General features: G+C 40.5%; 3 protein-coding genes across 3 annotated transcripts; 2 read left to right on the forward strand and 1 right to left on the reverse strand.

Moving 5' to 3' along the window:
* Positions 1 to 249: 249 nt before the first annotated feature.
* sarm1 (sterile alpha and TIR motif containing 1) lies at positions 250 to 5,581 on the forward strand. The gene is made up of 8 exons (XM_071496269.1): positions 250 to 1,551; positions 1,926 to 2,544; positions 2,643 to 2,855; positions 2,937 to 3,028; positions 3,111 to 3,437; positions 3,567 to 3,756; positions 4,259 to 4,380; positions 4,597 to 5,581. The coding sequence occupies exons 1-8, from the start codon at positions 1,088 to 1,090 to the stop codon at positions 4,706 to 4,708; spliced, it is 2,139 nt and encodes a 712-aa protein (XP_071352370.1). The 5' UTR covers positions 250 to 1,087; the 3' UTR covers positions 4,709 to 5,581.
* slc46a1 (solute carrier family 46 member 1) lies at positions 5,104 to 12,150 on the reverse strand. Its single transcript, XM_071496270.1, has 6 exons — positions 11,298 to 12,150; positions 10,649 to 11,040; positions 10,056 to 10,534; positions 8,973 to 9,056; positions 8,577 to 8,733; positions 5,104 to 8,401 (listed from the first exon to the last, which is right to left on the reverse strand). The coding sequence occupies exons 1-6, from the start codon at positions 11,613 to 11,615 to the stop codon at positions 8,347 to 8,349; spliced, it is 1,485 nt and encodes a 494-aa protein (XP_071352371.1). The 5' UTR covers positions 11,616 to 12,150; the 3' UTR covers positions 5,104 to 8,346.
* A 1,780-nt stretch (positions 12,151 to 13,930) lies between these two features.
* Positions 13,931 to 23,439, forward strand: LOC139631760 (solute carrier family 13 member 2-like). Its single transcript, XM_071496271.1, has 12 exons — positions 13,931 to 14,032; positions 16,280 to 16,408; positions 16,564 to 16,700; positions 17,314 to 17,542; positions 18,062 to 18,210; positions 18,798 to 18,920; positions 19,022 to 19,231; positions 19,337 to 19,431; positions 20,361 to 20,476; positions 20,569 to 20,730; positions 21,232 to 21,369; positions 21,714 to 23,439. The coding sequence occupies exons 1-12, from the start codon at positions 13,931 to 13,933 to the stop codon at positions 21,840 to 21,842; spliced, it is 1,719 nt and encodes a 572-aa protein (XP_071352372.1). The 3' UTR covers positions 21,843 to 23,439.
* Positions 23,440 to 24,424: the final 985 nt, after the last annotated feature.

Below are 24,424 nucleotides of genomic sequence, written 5' to 3' on the forward strand. Positions count from 1 at the left end.
CTAAATAAATATTTCTCACATTTATCCAGTCTTATAAAACAAAATAAAACTGGATCCTTTTCCCCCATGTAACACAAATCCAAGTTGTTTCACGTGACCAAAAATATGTGGGTGAAGTTTGCATAAATTTGATGCACACTTTTTTCAGTCGGCTATTAAAATACTGAATCTTAATCTTGAAATCAAAAGACATTTCTTTAAACTCCTTTAACAAAGTAATCATGCAGACTTACTCTCTGCACATTTTAAGAAACGAAGAGGGCTGGTTCCTCCAGCAGGGGGCGGTGGTGCTTATCCACATCCCTGGTCATGATGAGCATGCTCTGAGCTCTGACCGGCTGTGATGCAGGGAAGAGAGGGGCGGAGGAGAGGGGGTGCTTCTTCTCTTGTACATCACCGGCAGTATTGGGAGCGGGTGGGCGGTGCAGACCCCCTGAACATCTAGACAGTCCGCGGACACTGACCTAAAGATGCGGTAGGTCAGGTGCTGCTGCTGTATTTTATATATTATATATTTTGTATTTTTTCCCGGAAACAAGCCGCTACAGTGCGTCGGGAAAGAAAAAGCATGAGATGAACAGGCCTTCTTTGTCTGCAAAACCTTTATGAATACAGGAGAAGAAACAGACAACAATAGTCTATTTCCTTCTCCCGAAGACGGGTGGGATTTGCCTCCGAGGCTTTCAGTCTGAGGCTCTGTCTGCTAAGATTTTGCCTCTTTAAGGACACTTTTTCTAAGTGATGTTACATCTGCTACTGGTCCTTGGGATGCAAGAGACAAAGCAGCAGCTGTGGAGGGAGGACTGTGCGTAAACATCCTCCGACCAGCTCGGGATCTGCTTTTGAGTCTTCATGGGCTTCCTGCCAGGGATGACATCCAGAGAGAGGTGATGCAATGTGGTGAAAGCTGTCACTTTTGATTTACAGCTCAGGCCTCGCTCGACGCATCTGTGGGAGTCGGCTGTGATTACAACAAATCTGGATGTAACAGGCAGGACTGCAGCCAGGCCTTTGTAAACAAACACACTGCAGCATTGAGGGCCAGGACGCATCCGAAGACACCGATCGCACTTGTCTGTGCCGGTAGATGATCTTTTCTCTGACGCTCTACCTGTGGAGGCTCTATCGACATTTCTCCATCATGTTCAGCTCAGAGAGACTCACAGTCCCGGATTATGTCAGCCGGCTGCAGAGAGGGAGGGGCGGATCCGGATCCGACCCCAGAGCAGTCTCTCCGGGCATCAACGCCGATGTCCAGGCGGTGTTGGACACCTCACTCCCCGCCCTGCGCTCCGCCATCAGGAGGCTGAAGACAGCCAAAGAAACGTCTGATTCAGACGAGACCCGCAGGGCCATCGCGGAGATCTTTCAGCTGGTGGAGGAGGCCTGGGTTTTGCCCACTGTAGGCCGTCAAGTGGCCGAGGAGATCTGCAACAGGATCCGGCTGGATGGAGGCCTGGAGCTGCTGCTTCAGCTCCAACAGGCACCTGCTGTGGAGATCACTTATGAGTCTGCAAAACTGCTGGAGCAGATACTGATCTCAGAGAACAGGTAAAGCGTGTACAAGGGTGGACAAAATGATGGGAACACCTGAACACTGTAATACTACAGCAGCCCTGCAATGAAAATCAGATTACCTCTTCGCCTACTTTAATGATCAGCTTCTGCTGAGAGTGAGTTAGACAGGTGTTTTGTTTGTACAGGAATATACAAAACAACACAAAACACTCTAAATGAATTAAATGATTCAAAAGAGCTGACAAAATGTTGTGTTGACAATCAGATCATTGACTAATTGTTTCTGCACTAGCAGAATTGCAACTATATATATAGACTTGTCCTGCCCTTATTTGTTCTCTTTAATGATCTTGTCAATATATGTCACTCTACCTATGAGATTGTCATATTTATATTTCTGTTGACAGAGATTATGTAGCTCGCATGGGTCTGGGGGTCATCCTCAACCTGACTCGGCAGCAGGAAGATGCCCAGCTGGCTCGCAGCGTCTCGGGGATCCTGGAGCACATGTTCAAACACACTGAGGAGACGTCCGTCCACCTCATCACTAATGGTGCCCTGGATGCCCTCCTCTTTTGGTGCAGGGGTACAGATCCCACTGTGCTGCGGCACTGCGCTGTGGCCCTAGCTAACTGTGCCATGTACGGAGGCCACCACTGCCAACGATGGATGATTGAGAAACAGGCAGCTGAGTGGCTTTTCCCACTGGCTTTTTCCAAAGAGGATGAACTTATTCGCTTCCATGCATGCCTGGCTGTGACTGTGTTGGCTGCAAACAGAGAGATTGAGAAGGAGGTGGTGAAATCTGGGACCTTGGAGCTGGTGGAGCCGTTCATTGCATCTTTGGATCCGGATGACTTTGCCCGCAGTTTATTGGACAGTGCAGACTGCATGCAGGGGAAGACGGCAGCTGATCTGCAGCACCTCTTGCCATTACTGGATGGCACAAGACTGGAGGGAAAGTGCATTGCAGCCTTTTACCTGTGTGTCGAGACCAGCATCAAGTCCCGTCAGCGCAACACTAAGGTACAATAACTTTCCACTTTCCATAGAGCTCGGGATTATAGGTAGTGCTGTCTGGTAGCTTTGTTCTCACTAAGTTATTATTTGTTCTCTGTTTCAAGATATTTCAAGAGATCGGAGCGGTGCAGAGCCTAAAAAGAATTGTCATGTACTCCAGTAATGGGACAGCCTGTGGCCTTGCCAAGCGGGCGCTGAGCATGATGGGAGAGGAAGTGCCAAAACGTATCCTGTCATGTGTTCCCAACTGGAAAACCTGTGAGGTGCAGAGGTGGCTGCAGCAGGTTGGCTTCAGTACCTATTGTGACCGTTTCCAGGTGGGTAAAATATCAGAGAGAGTTATAACTACATCGTGGGCATATACATCTACCCATGAATTCCTCCATCTCATTATATAGGAGCTGCAGGTGGACGGAGACCTCCTGCTGAACATCACAGACCAGGATCTGAGCAGCGATCTGGGCATGACTGCAGGCCTCACCCGAAAAAGGCAAGTGTTAAAAACCCTTTAACACAAGGATCCAAGCATATTCAAAACTTGTCTCATTCACCATTTCAATTTAACCCTCCAGGTTTCTGAGAGATTTGCGTGTGTTGAAAACATATGCCAACTACTCCACATGTGACCCAAACAACATGGCTGACTGGTTGGTTGAGGTGGACCCTCGTTTCCGTCAGTATACCTATGGTCTGGTCCAGTCAGGAGTGGATCGCAACTACGTCCAGAGCCTTACTGATCAGCAGCTCCAGCACGACTGCAACATAGACAACGGAGTCCACAGAGCCAAGATACTGTCTGCTAGCCGCAAGCCTTTAAAACCCTGCCATACAGATGCCCGACCCTCTGGGCCCGATGTCTTCATAAGCTACCGTCGAACCACTGGCTCCCAGCTGGCTAGGTAAGAACTGAAAGAGGATTAGTGGAAAATGAGGTGATTCAGAAGGAGAAAATGGTTTAAAGCCAGGGAGGAAACATCCTTACAAAAAAGTTTTTCACTTTTTATTTTCTTCTCTCTTTCTTCTTCAAGCCTTCTCAAGGTGCACCTGCAGGTTCGAGGATACAGCGTCTTCATAGATGTGGAGAAGCTGGAAGCCGGTAAATTTGAGGACAAACTGATTCAGAGCGTACAACGAGCACGTAACTTCATCTTGGTTCTGTCTGCAAACGCGCTCGACAAGTGCATGGGTGACACTGCCATGAAAGATTGGGTGCATAAGGTCAGAGGTTTTGCATTCTCTAAATGTGGGGGACTCCATATTGAAATTCCTTATTATATCTCATCTTTGCTTAAAAGCCCTTATTACATTGATTTGTCTTTGAGTAGAATTTTGGGATTTAAAAATTCCAGTGCCTTGATTCAGGAACTGGGGATAATCATATGAATACAGTAATCCTTTCATGACCTTGGAATACCACCTGTTACATACTAGCTACTTTTAGCTGTGTAAAGTGGGTGTCGCTGTCCCTTACAACAAGGTCTGAAAATTTCTCTAGCCATTGCCTTTTGCAGAATACCTGCAGAAATAAAAGTGCATGTGCAATTTTATCAATCAAGCATTGATATTCCCAAGATGAGCTGTTAGTTGAATTTACAGTGAAGTGGCAACACAAAAACAAGGGATCAGGTGATTGTTTTTACTTTATGGATGATTCTAGTCAGTAGTGCTTTTACATGACATATTTTAGTGGCTCACAGATCCATTATCTTTTATCTTGCAGGAAATAGTCACAGCCTTGGCTGGTAAGAAGAACATAGTTCCTGTCACAGATAATTTTATGTGGCCAGACCCCATGTCTCTGCCAGAGGACATGAGAGCAATACTCAACTTCAATGGCATCAAGTGAGTAACTGTTATAATCATCTCTGTAACTGGGACAGTGGATTTTGGTGTTCACCACACGGCTCTGTGGGGGGAAATCCCTTTCTCACCAGGTGGTGGTTTGATGACTCCACAGTCCCTCTTAGTGCAAACATTATTAATCTTTCAAAGCCTCCATTAGAGACTATTTGCTAATCATGCACATCATCAGATGCGTGTTGCCTTCTTTTGACACAGATGGTCCCATGAATATCAGGAGGCCACGATTGAGAAGATCCTTCGCTTTCTGCAAGGACACCAAGACCAAGTCGACGGCCCAGACGCCTCCAAAGGGCAGAAAAAGAAATAACCTGACATACACAGAGTTTGAACTATAATAACCTTCAATGATGCCAAATTCCACATGGCCTAAGGTGAACTGGCCGGCAGCTTCCCCTGCTCTCCCCAAATGCACGTGATGTGAATTTGATTATTTAGATTACATGCTAACATTCAGACCTAATATATAATAGATCTACTATATTGGAAACAATAAATTGAATTAATAAAGGGAGTTGAAATTGTATGTGCTAAACTCTAAGCCTTTAATGTTAGTATCCTCACACTGCTGTATATGTGTAATCAGGTACAATATACGCCTTTTGTCTCTCAGGAAAAGAACTGTGATAGATCAGCCGCCACTGGCACCCAGCAAAATCATCAATACCATTTTCACAGGCATCCACTAACACTTCAGTCGTCATGAAAGGTATAGGCAATCATCTTTTATTTAACCCATACACGAAACATTCACAGGACCAAAGCAGGACTCTGATTTTACTGACATTTGTTTTGTTTTTTGATTGATAGAAAAGAATCCTTTCCCAGCAATTAATTGGTTTCATAATGAGAGCATTCACTATGGGTGTAATCTAAGCCGGAGGCATACTGTGCAGAAATAAATGAATATACATGCTGTATAACTGCACACCTAATTTAATCACATATAGATTTAAAGAGTGTACAAGCAACGAAAAAACATGCATACGGTATTAAATGTTTCCTTCCTTCTGTAAAGTGGATAAAAAAAGAGTTCTCTTTGAATTGACGTACATTAACTTAATATGCTCAAATATACTGGTAACTCCTGTAAGATGATAATAATTTCATTTGTTTTACAGAGTGTTTTGTTGGCTGCTGTTGCAAGTTAGTGCAATACATTAAACTATGATTTAAGACTGTTGACTTGAGGTTTTATTCATCAGTGTTAAGTCTGTTGAGTAATTATTTGTCCACTGAAAGTTCACCCTTCTTCCCTCAGTGTATTTAAAAGAAGCAGCTGAATTAAAACAAACAAACAAACAAAAAAACAATATCCAGCAATGTTGATACACTGTGAAAATAAAAGAAATGTTGCATATTGACCAAAGCAGTCATCTAAATGTGTTGGTCACACATTGTTCTATAAAACTGCATTACTGTAGCCTGAATAAAATGTCTGCTCTGCAGGGATTTTTATGAGTTTGCCTTAATATTATTTCCCTCCAATGTCCACCTCAAAGCATTTATTAAAAATGCTCAGTGTAATTGACATTTTTTCAACTTGCAACTGGATTTAATTTTTTTTTTCTTCTTATCATCATGTATTTTTAATGTTCTCAATGTGAAAGAAATATAATTTGGTCCCTTTATTTGAAACATGATAAAAAATAAAATGTGTTGTAAAAATATAACAGTGAAATCCTTTATTTGAAGTTCTCTTAACTATGTGTGACATGTAACCACAAACAAATTTATTTCATGATCTTTATCACAAACTATGTAAAATAGTCCAGTTGAATTCAAATAAATAAAACAATTTTATCTATTAATATTGCACAAGTGACAAAGAATATATATGGACAGTTCTATTGGTTTTGAAGATTAGCTTTGATCACATGATCTAACCAAACTGCTGCCCAGTGTCAAAAATAATCTTCATGCAGATCAATTCACAGTAGCTCAGTTAATGCTTTACTTAACCTTGTAACTTCCCTTTGTGCATTTTACTGCTGATATGGCAGCTCTTGTTTCCTCAATGTGCAACTAGGACGTGACCCGTGTGTGCATGTTGCCGGTGGGACTGTGCTTAGGGACTATCCAGTGTTGTTTGTGGTGGTGGTGGTGGGGAGGGCGGCTCTTCAGGGAGTTTGGACTGTGCTATCTGCTTTATGGAAAAAAGAGGGAGGGAGGAATGTAAAGTTGTAACTCAGTAATCCCTGCTCGCTGCAGCAGTTTTGCCTCCTCTGCTGTGGATTATGGCTAACTGGGTTTGGGCATGTTTGGCACAGATGATCTATCTGCCTACAGGGGGATACCATGAATCGTAGGGTAATTACTTCATTTGAAGGTTTGAGGGTTTTTTGGACCAGTTCAGGTTTAGCTGACTCTCCACTCAAATGAGCAAACAGACAGTGCACTCAAGCACTCAGATCATTTACCTGAGTAAAAGTACTAATGCCACAGTGTAGACATATGGCCCATTTCAGAATAAAGGATGTTATATTGTGATGTAATAATTGACGCATTAATGTGAATATCACTTTAATGTTGCAGCTGGTAAAAGTGGGGTTAATTTGAACTACTTAATATTCTGTTGAGTGTTTGTGAATTTCTCCCCATGGATCAATAAAGTTATATCTTAACTTATAATAAAAATACATTATAATTTATTTGTTGATTATTTTTACCTTGGCAATGGAGGTTATGTTTTCATGTACCTGCTTGTTTGTTTGTCAGCAGGATTATGCTAAAAGTACTGAACTGATTTGCACCAACATTATCATTAAGTAAGTAGCTGTGTGGTGTCTTCACACCTGAAAAGTGACAAACTAAAGTATGATCAAAGCAGATGCTTCACACACCAAATACAGTTGATTTCTGTACTGAAAGAAATTGTGCATGGTGGAGAAACAATGAAAAAAATTGTATTAGATCTTATGGAAAACATTTTGATGAAATTCAGTTATAACTAACTAACTTACTAACAGTTTGACTGACATCCGACGTCATGTATTTGCATGTGCATCATTTCCTGTCACTATAAAGGGATTAAGTATGTTGATATTTTTGTATACTAACTGTTAAAACAGTGTACTGTGAAGATCAGTATGTGGTACATTCTGTGACGTTCCTGAATGGTGTATCATGATTGGTAAGATACGTTTGTGACGCCGACAAACATTTGGAAAAAGCAACAGTAAAATCCCATTGTCATGAGACAGGATAACAGTATGAAAAACATTATTAAGTTGCAGCTTTTCGCAGACACAACTGACAATAGCGTGTTTCCTCTCTCTTTTTGTAAGAGGACCTTTGTGGTAATCTTTTCAGGAAGGAGTGTGTCAAGGACGTCTCACTTACTGATTGCAACTGTAATTATTAACCACACCTGTGTCAGGTGATCTGAAATGTTGCTATGAATAAATGAACCTCTGAGTACACATTATGCTGAACTCATGCTTGATATGTTGTTGTACAACTGAGGACTTCAGGAATGTCCTCTTATGGTTAGCACTTCATATCACAGTGTGCCATTAGAGCTATTGAAGTCAGTACATTAAAAATTAAAATGTAGGACACATTCTTTGGCACTCATTACGTTGTACCGAAAATGCAAATGAATTAATGAAAGCATGTCTACAATCTTGTTCATAGCAACATTTGTTTGAATGTCATGATGAAATAAGTGAATACTACGGTGAGTTTTTAGGCCCAGCAAAGATTTGAAAAACCCCATCGTCCAGAATTTAATAATTAAAATGAAAGAGGTTTTTTAGTGATGTCATTCAGAAGGCTGATTCTTCATCCTTTGGTCTTGATCACTTTTGTGTGACCAGCAGGAAGAATCAGAAGTCTCTCCCAGCACGACGTGATGTTTGTCTTTGTGTCAGACCTGCTCACCTCAAACACTGACACCATGACGAACTTTTAACTGTGACGGGTTCCAGCCATTTGCATTTCTTCGGGTCAGGATGCTGTGGAGTCTCTGTGGTCTCTCCTCTGGTCTAAACATTGCAGGGTTCTAGAAAAACAAACATTAAAAAATTGTGAATATTTTATTATGGTCATTTTAAAAGAGGTAGATTCAGATTTTTTGGTTTTTCCACAGGCATTTGTTGAGAATTTCTTGTTTTTTTAAACTAGAATGCACTAAAAAAACAAGGAAAAGAGAGTCAATGTGACAAGAGCAGACTCACCCAATTATTCCACCAGGGATGAAGAGGATGATGGCAGCAAAAAGGAAGGGAAAGCCCTTCATGAAGTGCAGTGTGGCTGGGTAGAGCGAGTTGAAGACACCACTTCCCACCAGAAAACATAAGCTCTCCACACAGGCGACAGAGGCAAACAGGGCACCTGGAAGAACGCACAAACACACAGTTATGTATACAATACAGGGGCATGTGCTCCAAATCAAACATTACTGTTGCATTTCTGATCTAAATATAATTCATTGACTAATTCAAACAATACAAAGCTGACACACTGAGTCAGCTTTCCTTTCCTAACACTGTGCTGGTTTAATATAATCCTCACATCTTCAAATCATTGCAGTTTTAAACATGTGGGGTATTTGTACTTGATCAGAGACAGACCTTGCTCTGATGGGTCCACCAACTTCGACAGCTTCGACCTGAGCACAGGCGTCGCAGCCATGAAGAGGAAACATAAACCATAACCTGGTGACCGAGAAATTAACAGACTTTTACTTGGATGCACAAGTAACTTATCAGTCAATAAAACGGTTATACTTTTGTCAACCAGCCAATATAAGATCTCATTCAAGTTCTCCAAATTGTTTTACTTTTTATTAAGAGTCATAGATTATGTCAAATAACCAAATGTAACACTTGGAGAATATTTTATGCTTTGTATTAACTAACATTCCTCAAAGTTCGTTGATGTTACCTGACAGTGACCGTTGCTAAGATTTGCACTTATGTTTTCATATTTGTAAGTATGCATTTGTTCTCATTCTGTACTGACATGGCCTGTAAATTATTGTGCAACTCAAATCCTCACTACATTGCAAATTTAAACTGTGTGATGTGGATCATGTTAATTATTCCCTTGGGCTATGAGCAGAGAAATGTCTTCACAGAACCTAGCCCAGAGGGGAGGAGAGGATACTTGGGAGTTTTTTTATTGGCTGGTATTTGAGGTTGCCAACATACTCAGTTTGACACCTTGTTCAGTCTGTCACTTGCTGAGCTGAACTCATGACAGCATCTGTCTGATAATGTGAATTTTTTTCACCTGTGGCCAAAAAGAGTGTGCATGTTTTCAAAGGCTTTTGGTAGAGCTGAGATTGCACTAATGGGGGATAATTTAAGTAAAAGGGCATATTAAATTACAGTGCAAAGTCATTAAATTGCTATTATGTGTAATCTGGAATTTTACTGCAAGGGATAATCCCAGAAATTATCTTTCTTGGTCAAAGATGCCCTACAAAGACTGAAAATGCTTAATAAGGCTTAATGTATTATATAAATACTGAATTCTGTGCTTTATAGTGGAGTTATTAGACTTTGAAATCATCTCACTTGTATTGTCCTGACTTTTGTTGAGTAGAAAATCTTTTAGACAGAAAACCATATTTTCAACCACCCAAATAATTATCAGAAGAAAGCTGTTTACAAAACATCTTGAGGTCATTACCTCACTCCAAGGCCTCTCACCTGTGAACATGAGTTGGGTGGTGTTAGCTACAGAGAAGACCACCAGCCCAGTAATATTGGAGGCCAGACCCACAAGAGCCACCCAGGAGTCCTCCAGGCAGCGCTGCATGAGCTTCAGCCCCAGCAGACTGCTCAGGTAGGCCAGGTGCTGCGCTGCTGATCCATAGCCAATGAGGGCCGGTCCCCAGCACAGCGGTGAGCTCAGCTCATACAACACATACAGCTCCCTGCTGCCGAAGTGTACAGTCACCACCAGAAAGAAGCACAGTGTGTAAAGCCACAGCTTGCATCTGTGAAATCTTCCACCACCCTCACTGCTACTGCCTCCTGTTGAGTAGAGGTGCCAGACGGCCTTGTGGTGGCGAGTGGTGAGGAGCTTCGCACTTGGGTCTGGCAGGACAGACTCGCGGACAAAGAGGTAAGCATACAGAGCTGCAGCCAAGTTAGTGGCCAGGACCAGCCAGAATGGATTGATGTACCTACACACAAGCATAAATACTGCATGTTACATGTGAATGAAGTGAATCAGAGTAGTGATAACCCTAACCCTGATACTTCTAAATACCACGACTGCAACAGCACACATTTCTCACCCTTGTGCTCGCCGCCACTGCCCTCCAATAATGCTGGCCAGCATCCCTGACAGACCCAGACAGGCCTCCAGCACTGCCACCCTGAAGGTGCGGGACCTTCTGTCACTGGTATCAGCCACGTACGAAAAGCAGCCTGCCAGGACAGCATTAAAATCACCTGAAAGGCCGCTAAGCACTCTGCCCACTAGGAAGTAGAGCACAGGCAGCTTCAGGTACATCACTACCAGGTAGACCCCTGCCTGTAGTGCCAGGCCAAGGTTGGGAAGGATGAGGACGGGCCTGCGACCTGCGAGGTCACTCCATGAGCCCAGGAAAGGCACCACCAACAAGCCAACAGAAAAGCCCCCTAGGTTGATGTACAGGCTCCAGTGGGCTGTTAAGGTTTCCACCTCCTGACAAAACAAACGAGATAGAAGAAGACTTTTGATTGAGAAATCAAAAATACTGTGATTCCACTGCCCAAACAAAACCCACTGCACTTACACATGCAAATCTAGACTCTTAAAAACACAGTGTTAGATTTGTTGAAACTTTTATTTTACATGTGAAAACAAAACCAAGGCTTCTTCCCCCACATTTGTGGCTAAGAGCAGCAGACTGGTTGCACTGGGACACACGCTGAGATGTGAAAGTGATACTGGGCCGTTACCTTCTGCAGGGGGTCAGGGGTCACGGAGCCATTGCTGCACCCCGACCTCTTTGTGCCGTTGTAGCCGAGATCCTCGCTGATGCGGTCCCACAGATACTGAGTGGCCAGGGGCGCCTGCAGGGCCAGAGAAAACATGGAGAGGAACAACACTGGCTCCACCGAGACCGGCAGCGAGCATGTAAACGGTGGTCGCACGGAGCCGGTGGTCGGTACGTCCGCTTCGGCTTTGCGGCCGGATGAGTCGGACATCGGGTCGGCTGTTGATGTGGCGCCGAGGACATCGCCGGGAAGGATCGCTGCAGTGTCCGACTCGTCCATGTCCAACTGGGTTAAGTGTAAACATTAACCGTGTCAACGTTACTAACTCGGTATTCACACAAGCGAAACATTAACCCGAGCTCTGCTGTTTTCTGGGACGGTTTGTCGCGTGGCTAGCTAGTTAATCATGCTAATGCTAGTTTGTTTACGCTGCTGGCGCGTCTGTTTGAGTTTAACGAGCTTGACGGTATCAGCCAAATAAAGGAAGCGACACGGGAGCACATGAAGCGTGGACTCAGCCACACCGCCTGGACGAAGAGGTGAACTACACCTGAGGTCATTTTTTTTTTCTTTTTGCTGAGATTTATCTTGTGTTCAGACGTGGCTAAAGGTGTTGCTACCCATGCACCCCATTGAAACAAAGCCCAGTTTTTCTTGAAAAGCGTTGAAATTAAAGGCTCTGTTGTCAAGCACGCCTGTCTGGGGATTGCCATAGAAATAAAACAAAGAAGCCTGTTTATTCTACAAAAACAAGAAGCGCTAATGAACAAGTGGATTGTAGTAATATTGCAAGCAATTAGTATCACAGGTGTCTTCAATCTCACAATCAGTCATGCAGCCTATTTAAAAGGAGAAAAGTGCTCATGGCTGTAGCTGCTGACCTGAGCACACCCTACACCTGCTCAGGTCAGTTTGACAGGAATAACTACAGAGCAATCCTGAGAATGAAAGCAGACATCAGTAACTTGTGATGCTTGGCCAAGAGTTTCAAGTTGCTGAAGTTATTAGCTGCATTTAGATGGCTCATTTCCTTTTGTGTGTGAATTGTAGTTTCCTTTGTTTGCACAGGAAAGCATTTAAGATATTTGAAATAATGTGTGCAATATATCCTGTGGAGGTTGCACCAGAGAAATAATTAGACATTAACCAAAGTAGTTTACATATAGTATTTTGATCACCATCAGTTCTAATTTATGATAGTGACTCTATTTAATTATTTAATCATTAATATAATTGCAAAAGGATCATATGGATGTGTGATATAACCTTATACTGTTTTATTTTTTTTAATATATTTTTGTGACAGAACAGTGTAATAGGATTCCTAAATTATCAACAGGCCATTTTAACTATTCAGATCAAAACTTAACATAAGCTTGGAGGACTAAAAAAGCATTTCCCTCCAATATACTAGTGTATAAATATCATTTTCTGTCCATAGTGAGGTAGGTTATTCAAGGTTATATGATAAAATCATTTTTAGAATGATTAAATGATTAGATGACAATAAAGACGTCTTTAAAATGTTTCGCTGCTCTGTCCCTATAGGTGTGAATCAACAAGATGAGCAGCTGGTTCTCATTAACCTAAGACTAAAGCAGCGAGAATAGGGCCTTTGGTGCCACTGTCAGGGCAGAAGCAGAAAACAAAAAGGTACGTCCCTCACTGTAAGAGATGCAGACTCTTAGGTAAATCAGTCAAATGCTCTGTTCATAATGTATAATATATATGTAATTAATGATAATAATAATAAATGTAATGTAATTATCATGGAAGAACTTTAATATATTTACAATGTCAGCAAGGATTTTGATGTCAGGAAATGTTTAATGATTTTGCATCACTCTCTCACCTGTAATACACTGACACACACACAATAGGAGAATGATCTGGTTTGTCTACATTTTGGCAACTGTGAGACCTTTCATTGGAAACGCATCATTGTTTTTATGAGTTACACCCACATGAGTTATGCACACAGCCTTTAACCCTGTTATCAAGTGAAACTGTTTTTTTGCAGATTGACCTTTCCTTCTCCCTCTGCAGGACATGAACAACAATGCATTTGTTACTATGTAGTTCCCCTCGGGCACATTCAGAGGTTATGTTTTTCTTTGGTTTACTTTGGAGTGAACCATGTGTTGTGCTATGTGATGATTAGTGATTAAGCCTTATTTAGTCTCACCTCAATCTCCCATTGCTGCATCAAGTGCCTGTTAATGTGAAATAATGTCCATGTCTTTGTCCAGAGGTGTCAGCCCTGTGATAGGCCTTTAAATGATAAGGATTTACACCTGATGCAGACAAAGCAGCTGTCACATCTTACTGTCAAGATCAAAAAGATTAGTTTTTCTGTAGATTATTGCTCCTGGCTGCTTGGCTTATCTACCCCCTTCTAAACACATGGAAACACACCTTTTACATGAAGACCCCTCACTCTAAAGTTAATTTTTAACCTTTTTTCGGTATATACTGGTATATAAACTGTGACTTCATATGTTTCTGTCCTTTATAGATATAGAGCAGGGGTATCACTAATTTTTTTTTCTCTTTCACTCTTCAATACTTTGGATGTCCCTCACACTTTGTGGATCATGGCTAGATTCCTTACATGGCTGTGGAGGTATAGGAATTACATTGTGATAGTCCTGACACCTCTTCTGCTTCTGCCTCTGCCACTGATCATCCCGACCCCGGTAAGAACATGAACGTTGAGAAGCCTTCTTGTTGTTCTCTCAAAACCTTTGCTGGAAGGTTAGCTAGAAAGCCATTTAAGTATAACTCATGTTCCTTCAAAACAAAGCAAGTATGTGCAATTAAAGGCAGAGGATGCCAGGGTGGCATCAACAAAACCAGTGGAATTGGATTGTTTCTATGTGGAGTAAATTAGCCTGACATGAGAAGCCGAATATTTGTTTGGGTAGATGCATGAAAAGATGTTTCTCAGCTGCTAAAGAAGAAGTAAAGGTTGAAATAAATAAGGCTTTACACATGGCTTCCCCCAGTCAACCTCACACCTGCACATTTAGGTTTATGGGATCTATCTTCAGACTGACTTAAATTCAATGACAGATCTGTCCCCAACTTTACCAAAACGCAAAAAAAAAATCAAAGAATAAACCTGATGATGGGACTTTAGATGTGTATTATCATATCTGATCTTTGACCTTTGGCAAAGGTGCTCTGACACCAAAAACACTTAAAGCACTATGCTAATAGATGCTCAGCAAAACACTTTTCAGGTCTAGATTGACTACAGACAGCACTGGAGAGTCACCCTAAGGGCCTAAAGACTAAGAGACTTTAATTTATTAGTTTTCATTGCAAGGGTCCAGTTCACCATACCTCAGATATTTTTTCCTCTTCTGACAGGACATTAGATAGGGAGGCTGTGCCACGCTGCTTAAAAGTTATATTAGCAAAACTAAATATCAGCCTTTTCATCAGTAATGGTAATATGTGATGTGTATTTTGCTACTATTACTACTATTGCTTCTACTATTTAAGCTTACCTTATACTTTCTGTAACATTAGTTTTAAGCTTTAAAATCCAAGAGTAATCTGATTACTACAAGTAAGCAGTGCAAAGATCACATTGCCCTGACCGTACATGTCATAAAACCAGGTTGTAAAAAGTACTATGCATGAAACATGATGGAAGTGGAAGGAGAGATTGTCTTAGTAGTAGAGGATGATATGAAGATTTGTTTTTGTAGACGTGTTTAGAAGGTAATGAGGCAATTAAGGGCTGATTCTGCTGTCATGATGGTAGTAATAATAGTGATTTAAAATGTCATTCTGCCACTGAGGAGTCAGGAGGGAGAAGAGTTGCGGCTTGTCGGGAAAGGGGAATATTTTGTGAGCAGACCAGTTTGGTGGTGCAAGCTCCTAAATAAACCTCCTAGACTGCAGTGACGTGCACCAGAGAGGGGTTTACATAGGAGAATTTGGGGAGGCTTGACAGCGTATTAGATATTACTATATTATACACTGTTTTCCAGTATGTAGTCACATGCAGTTGAATGAGGATGTTGTATTAATACAGGCTCACCTAAAAATTGATTATGCTTGGTATTTTTAACCGAAGGAAGAATCTATTTCTACCCGTTCTTGTGTTTTCCAAATTAATTTCCTAAATCCACAAAGTGTGTTTTTAAAAGAAATAGAGAGAGACAGTTCTAGTCGTACTGCATCCAAATATATCCACATTTTCTGAGACCATTGCCACAAAATGAAAGTAAGCTTTGATAATCAAAAAGGATCAAAGACATAAGGATGGAAGTATATTTATTGTTTTACACTACCTTCTTAGCTGGAAAGGCCTCTGTCACTGACCCTTTGTACCATGTAATCTTTGACCATGATAAATTGAAAAGTGGGATCATGTTCAGGGGGTCATTTCAGTCCCATTAAACCAAAGATCAAAGACCACGATCTCTGTCCTCTTCAGCTTTTGACAATTCCTGTCAATTTGAATAGTTATGGACCTTTTCCCTCTTCTTTGATTATACATAGACAAGACAAACTGCCTTTACCATATTCTGTAATTTTTATTTAACATAACAAAAGTCAATCAAGCTGCAGCTATTTTGGTGTGCACCTTAAACAAAAAGTGGGACATTATATAGGACATTAGTGCTAAATTAGATGGTAATTGCTACACAGTGCAAGTTAATTTTGTGTTACTAAGAAATGTTATTATGCCATTTTTAATGGCTGGCTCCAAATACAGCAAGCACATGTACATTTTCTTCAGAGAAAATGATTACTGCAGTTATCAGATAATAGTAAACCAGGCTGAGGTTAGGAGGTCTCTGGTGTGTTGTAGTTCCCTTTGTGGGTTTGGTGTCTTTCTCAAATAGACATCAACACTTGTCAGTCCATCTGTAGTCATGTATGTGCATCAAGCATGTTAAGTACACAGTCCTTGTTTGTCATTACAGGAAGCAAAATGTGGCTTTGTGATAATTCTCATGGCGCTGTACTGGTGTACAGAGTGTATCCCTCTGGCTGTGACTGCCCTGCTGCCTGTCATTCTGTTCCCCATGATGGGCATCATGGAGTCAGGCGAGGTATTGCCAGTTGCAGACAGTAATTACAAATTCTGATAAGCCATTTTTTAAAATTAATTTGCCTTTTGCCTCTTTCTAAGAATCAGTTTTCCATGATGATACACTCCATGATGAACCTGTATGGATTTCCTGATTCCTTATTCTTTCCTTACCAGGTTTGTATCCAGTACCTGAAAGACTCCAACATGCTCTTTATTGGTGGGCTGCTGGTGGCCATTGCTGTTGAGCACTGGAACCTGCACAGGAGGATCGCCCTTCAAGTTCTGCTTATTGTGGGGGTGAAGCCATCTCTGTAAGAATCTTTATTCTGTACATACATATACATACTGCAGCTACAATATATATAAGTATGGGGACATCCCTGTTACCCCCTTACCTTTGTCTACTTTTGATCTGAGGTTCTTTTATATGGTTTGGGCTAGAAAATCTTCATGGTAGAACATACAGTTCTCCCTTGTAGAATGCCCTTTCCAATCACAGTGCCCTTGAAGACCATAAAAATGGTTTTACAAGTTTGTGTATAGAAAAACTTGACTGGCCTGCACAGTGCCATGACCTCAGCCCCATCCAGCACCTTTGTGATAAACCGGAGGGCCATCTCCAGGCCAGGTCTTATCATTCAGCATCTCTTGTGGCTGAATGGGAGCAAATCCGTGCAGTCAGGATCAAGAATTTTCTGAATAGCCTTCTTAGAATAGTGGAGGCTCTTATAGCAATATATTAATGCCCATGATTTTAGAATGACAGCGGAACAATCACATATGGGTGTAATGTTTGAGTATCCATATACTTTTGGTCATGTAGTGTATGCATTGATATTATTTTTCACTCAAATTTCTTTGCATGTTTTCTTCAACCTTCACCTCATCATCTAATCTAATCAAATGTGTTTTTGTCCTCTCCAGTCTGATGATTGGTTTCATGAGCACCACAGCTTTTCTGTCCATGTGGATCAGTAACACAGCCTCTACAGCCATGATGCTGCCCATAGCAAATGCTGTGCTGCAGCAGCTGTGTGACACAGAGGCCAACGCTGAAGAGAGGGATTTTAGTCTGACTGCTGCAAAGGATGGTCAGGAAAACCAGGCATTTGAGATGGATGGATTGGTCACAATTTTTTTTTTTTTTACTGTTGCACTGTTGTTTTGCAAATACATGAAAAGATGATGACATGAAAGACATTAAGGACATCAAAGAAAATAAAGTTACTTCAAACAGGTTTTCTAACTTTGTCTTCAAAATAACAGCCTGGTTTAGAAAAGAAAAATAAAACGTCAAAGTTCTTTAATAGAACGTAGAAGAAGCAGAGGAATAAAAGTGCAACACTACAGGCCAAATGTAATATGTCATGATTATTATTTAGTTAAATACAAATTCTATCCTATTGAAATGTTTTTTTCTACTAATAATCACTGGAGATTTGGTAATGTCATCCATTCCTTCACAGAGGCAGAAATGTCAAACCAAACTTTTACAGAACTCCAGTAGCAACTTTGTCTTCAAATGAGTTTATCGATTACAGACAATGGTAAAGCCTGGGGGATGAAGCAGTAAATTCATGTTATATGCTGGACACTTGAACAATTGTGATGTCTTTTCCATACTGAAGGTCTCAGTGCTGTCCCTCCAGAGGTTTGTGAGAAGATTCCAGAGGTGGAGCAGCGACGACTGAAGAGGGAGCAGAAGTATATAAAACTATCAAAAGGCATGAGCTTGAGTGTTTGTTACGCTGCCAGCATTGGAGGGACTGCCACCCTCACTGGAACCACACCCAATGTCATCCTGAAGGGCCAGATTGATGAGTACGACCTGCACATGCGCAAATAAATACAACACATATGCACACAGATGGGCAAAATTCTTGGATGCAGATTCATTTCCTGCTTGTGGACTGAATCACAAAATTATGTTGAATTCAGGATTAGACCTAATCTGTGGCAACCAACCCAGAACCTCAGTTATATCATCCTCTTCTTGACTTACTCTTCTCCTGAGAACTTTCTACTAAAACTCTATCAACTCACATCAAGGGTCTTTTCCTTGTAGTTTTGGCTAACATTAAAAATTTTGATCATCTTTTACTCACAAATTGCGTTGTTGAGATCTAGGAATGTAGTGGGCACAGCTTCTGTTAGGGTAAAAGTCCATCAATTACTGGAGAGCCAAGCACTCTCCATTTTAATGCCATGCCAATAAATTTAGCAGTGAAATTAGTCAAGACGTGTTACACTACTAATTAATAAGTAATGGCCTAAGCAACAAAAATAGCGTCCCGGCTGTACAAAGCAAAATGTTAACATAACTTGTTATGTAAGTTGTAGACTCGCTGATCTCTCAACACAGTCCAGTCAGGTGACTGATCTCAGTGTTTTTTCTTTATCATTTACAGACTCTTTCCAGACAATGGAGGTATAATCAACTTTGCAAGTTTTTTTGGATTCTCATTCCCCAACATGGTGCTAATGCTCGCTCTGTCTTGGTTGTGGCTGCAGTTCATGTTTTTGGGCTTCAAGTAAGTTTCATGGACCGGAGTCATTCTCCGCCATTTTGTATTACAACCAAATCATCCACATTATGAAAACAGTAATTAATTTTCATGTTATGTTATTCTAGCTTGCGAAAGTCCTTTGGATGTGGCACAAAAAAAGACAGTGACAGGGAAGCTTACCAGGTAATCAAAGATGAATACAAAAAGTTGGGCAGAATGAGCTTCGCTGAGAGCTGTGTGCTGGTTATCTTCACGTTGCTGGTTCTTCTGTGGTTTACCAGGGAGCCCGGGTTCACACCTGGCTGGGCCACTGTGCTCTTCAACAAAGACAAGCCGTGAGTACAATAACTGTTTGTTGTTCAAATTAATGATTAGAAATCAAAATTAAATTAATATTATTTGTGTTTTTGTAATGTTAATACGTGAAACGTTCTCAACAGGTATGTCACAGATGGCACTGTGGCCATATTAATGTCAGCACTCTTCTTCTGCATCCCATCCAATTTGCCCAGATGCTGTGGGAAGTCCAGGGATGGTAGGTCATCTTATAAGTTCTTATGAACTCGTACAACAGGTGCATTGATATAAACACCTTCACACTAAAAAGTCATGTAAACAGGCTACCCATGCTTTACAGTATATGTGCACGTTTGGACAACACAATGGGACGTGTTCACTGTTGCATCACATTTTATGTTTGTGGCATGTTAAGTCTGTCACATGATGATAGGAGTGCAGTTTTATAACCACTTCTATCCTCTATCTGTGTACTACAACGGACAAACATATAGTCCATAACTTTTACTGCCCGTGACAACTCATCTCGCTGATTCAGTGCTTTGTAATAAACGTTACCCAAACTCCTTCCTGAGCTGTAGCCTGATAGCCCCAAGGTCAAGCCTGTACAACAGCACATGCTGTGCTGATCCTTAGACAAACTACTTTTGTATCAACGATGATTTTTTTCTCCCTTGGTAACTTAAGTTGAGCGTGTCCTGCTCCTGCCTATAACCAACAAGGTCTTTGCTACTCCTCAAAAAGTGGAAAAGTAGAGTGTTTTGTACACAGAGAAGTGACACAATGATTAACACACACCTAGTTTGAGAGATGTGATCCAGACTTTGAGGTGCCAAAGTCCATTTCTCACCCTGGAAAAGAGAAAAAAATAATTTAAAAGTATGAATCCAGTTACAGCACCACATTTTAAAATTATTTTTGCCAAGTGCTCTCTTGAATCTTGATGGCTTACCAATTTATCATGCTTCTTTTTTATCTTGTTATTTTATCTGTTTAGCTCCTTTGTAGACACAGAATATTATCTGTAGACAATAAAAGCTGGGCTTTTATACAGTTAGGTTAGATAAATCATTATTTATGACTGCCAGTCATAAATAATGTCAGCTCTAAAGACTGTCAGCTCTAAAGATTTCAACTCTTTTCTTCTTTTTCTTTTTGTTCTAATAGGGGCACCCGCTGAAGCCCCTTCACCTCTGCTTAGTTGGGACATTGTCCATGAAAAGATGCCTTGGAACATCCTTTTACTTCTGGGAGGAGGTTTTGCACTGGCCCATGGAAGTGAGGTAATACAGTTGGTCAAGTTCTCATTCTTTTGAGGACAATCTTTTCTATAAATGTTTGGATGCTGATGTGTGTTTTTCTACACTGGATAAAGAAATCTGGACTTTCTCAGTGGCTGGGAGAAAGTCTAATACCGCTGCAGAGCATCCCTCCTTTTGCCATCTCCATCCTACTGTGTCTGTTGGTGGCCATGTTCACCGAATGTTCCAGCAACACTGCCACCACCACTCTCTTTCTGCCAATACTGGCCTCCATGGTGAGACAGAATGAGATACTAACATAGTCTTACTGTAACATACATCCAGTGCATAAAACACAATGTATAGCACTGCGTTGCCAGGACAATTTAATGAAATCCTTTCTTGGGCAAGCAGGGCTGAAAACGTAACCACAGAACACATCATTACATAAATCAAGTCCCGACTGGTTTTGATAGACATATCATTTGTGACTCTCTCCTAAATAGGGGCTATAATCTTCATCACATACATATTTACTTTGGCCTTTCTCGGTGTAAATCTTTAGTGTAAGTGTGCAAAAGTTTTTCACGGGCATTAAATCACATCTATGTTGTGGTCTTTCAATATGATCATATGTCAGCAATGACAGCAATTTCATGTTTGTATAAAACTTAGTAAGAATTATAAACTTTTATTGCTTGTAGACATAAAGAGAAATTGTCAGCAGAATTAAAAGTTGTTGGGAACCTTTATTATTTACACCTGCCCAATTATCATCTGTGTGAATGTCCTTCCAGGCCGCTGCTATTAAGATACACCCGCTGTACATCATGTTTCCCTGCACCATCTCTGCCTCACTGGCTTTCATGCTGCCTGTGGCAACTCCACCCAATGCCATCGCCTTCTCCTATGGCAACCTTAAAGTTATGGACATGGTAAGACCTTTCAGAAAAGATAGAGACCCAGAAACTGTGTTTGTTGACGTACACACAGTGTTTTGGATAAAGACTCATATCCAATTTTTAGATAAGCAGCTTATATTAATCCTTATATCTGATCATTATTATGTATTTGCATACACACAGTATTCTGAGTATTCCAATGGCGACAGAGCTCAGGCAGACTGAGCAGCAAAAGCAACGTATAAATGGCTCGAGAAATTGGTATTAATATTATTAGATTAGAATAAGACCTATTCTGATGATGCAGACAAACACTGGACAAAGTAAAAAAATATAATTTTGTTCATGTTATGTTATTATTTTTCTGGTTGTTCCAGGCTAAGGCTGGATTCATTCTGAACTTTCTTGGAGTCATAACCATCAACATTGCCATTAACACATGGGGCGTGGCGATCTTCCAGCTGAATACCTTTCCCAGTTGGGCGAACGTCACCAAAGTTCCTTGAATATGAACTCAGGGGAGAAAAGGGGGGAGATAAACAACATCTGCTAATTCATCAGGACCACCAGAGGACTGGGCTGGCAGTCTTAGTATTTTAGTATTTAAAACTCCCTTGTATACATTTCATCTAGTACAGCCTGTTGTGTACCGAGGCCTGCCCTTGAACGCTGATAAAGGTTCTTCTGTGCAGCTTTCAGTCTTTTATCATGCCTCACATTGTGATGTACCTCAGAAACCAACTGGTCATGGTGACTGGAAACGCTGGAGCACCATTTGTTGATGTTTTGACTGAACTGAGTTCATTTAGATAAATCATCTTCTGTGCAGTCAACAAAGCAGAAGTTAACATAATTTATATCCAAGATTAACATTTTGTTTTTCACCTAAAAAACATAACATTTAAAAACAAGTTTATGACAGATTGTGGTAAAAAATATATCCTGTGTCAAAATGTTGATATTGTGATTTGTCATTGCACCTGTATAAACAAAGTTACACTTTCTTAATATAATAAACTACAGTTTTACCAAACAAAAAAAAAAAAAAATTGCAAACAAATGTAAATGTATATTATAATTACTATGTGCAATATTTTTGCACCTTGTACCCATGGGTAGGTATGAAGACTCTGCGCTCCTTATATATGTAAGCTGGAGACACGAAAGACTACAATAAACATCCCTACTTCAGATGGATGTTTAGAGCAAGTTATACACACTGAACTACTTGGAATTTTGAAAATATTTAAGTTACTCAAACTAATATGTGTTGTTTGTCAATGACAGTTTATTCAACTTCCAAGAAAAGAAATACTTGGAATAGAGAAGCTGCAGGTTCAAGGGTACACTGTAGTTTTTGACTGAGACTTAAATTTAATGATAGGCTCAAATCTCATTGCCATCCATAGGATTAGGAACACTGGGTCCAGAACTGATTTAAAGAGATCCAAGAGCACAGGAAATCCCTTCAAAGGGTCAATGAGGGAGGAATGCAAAAATGATTAGAGGTAAGGGAAATCAATTATAGGGAACTGACTGAAAACATTTGATTGAACTCCTTGGCAGGGGCCTGTATATCTGCTGTATGTGAAGGCCTGGAGCAAAAGGGATTTTAAAGTCATGAATCTACAGAGAGGTCACAAGAGTAAGCAGTTTTAAAATCAAAAACATTTTTGTTAAATCTAGCGACCATTCTTCTGGTAAAGACTGAAAGCATCACACAAAGGAAAAACTATAGCTCTCAGTTTCTTAAAACCAATTCTCAATGGACATTAAGGAAGGTGTGATGGATGTCTGTTATCAGAGGTAAGACAACATCTTTCTCCCATGATATCTTCTGTCTCACTTTGATTACTGTGGGTATTTTGATGAACATGTGAGTGGGCTTTATGTCAGTCAAATACCATTGTATTGTATTTTCAGCTTAAAAGCTCCTATGTATTGTAAGTATTTTGTCGAAGTCTCAGGTTATTGACCCTGTGCAAGAAGTAGCAAGATTTGAATTTAGATGATGTGTAACCAATCTGTAATTATCATACATATCATAAGTTTTACCACTTGACTGTACGAGCATTCCACAATGTGGTTTAAATAAGGGGCCTGAATCAGTGATTAAATGATAATTGTGAATATAACTTACTGAGAACAGTCATTAGGGGAAACAGCTGCACATTTTATTATCAAATATCCTTGGGACAGGCAAAGTAATTGCAGTATTTATATATTCCTCAACCTGAGCTGTGTTAAAGTTCAGTGATATATCTCTTCTGCCTCAGGGACTCTGAATGTTTTCCTCTGAGTTTTCAAAAGCCACTCATAAATCATGCTTTCTGATTACATAAAATATGGAATTAGATCTTGTTCTTACTTCTGCTTTATGAATATTTTTATTAGAGAAAAAGCTCAAATAAATTTAATGAAAACCATTACAATGGTTATATTGCTTCACACATTTAAGAGAGGGGTCATGGGACAACACAGAATAAGAAAGCAAAACAAGCATATTTCTGCTCCCAAAATTAAGTAAATTTGTCATCGATATTGTCAGACTATTAGGTTCAGGCTTATTGCTTGTGAATTACAGGATAATTTTACATATTCATGAAATAGCCACCACTTGTTGATAGACAGTGACAGAATTTGTCACTGGAACAGCACCAACATCATCACAAATAACAAACCCCAGGTCACAATTCCTATTCAAATATCCATCAACATATCACTGAAACACAACAGCACTGCAGTTTTAAAGCAGCTCTGTGAGGCTGCACTTAGGCAATGCTAACATGTTTAGCAGATAGGCTGTTTACCATGTTCACCATCTTAGTTTAGCTTGTTAGCATGCTAACATTTGGCAATTACCCCTAAACAGTAATGTCAGCTGAAGCTCACAAGAATGTTAGATTTGCATGTATTTGAAAGGTAGACCAACATTGCCGTTGCTAGTCTAGCTTCGACGAAAACACAACTCCGGCCTCGACATCAGCTATCTGTCACTGCAAGAGATAAAATGACACAATTTCTTGTGCTGACAAAACATTTTTTGAAGTGTGTAAATGTCATTTGTATTGGACACTTACAAACACAT

Source organism: Trachinotus anak, unplaced genomic scaffold (assembly GCF_046630095.1).
Source record: "Trachinotus anak isolate AG129_WGS33_773 ecotype Australia unplaced genomic scaffold, CSIRO_AGI_Tana_v1 ptg000014l, whole genome shotgun sequence".
NCBI lineage: Eukaryota > Metazoa > Chordata > Actinopteri > Carangiformes > Carangidae > Trachinotus > Trachinotus anak.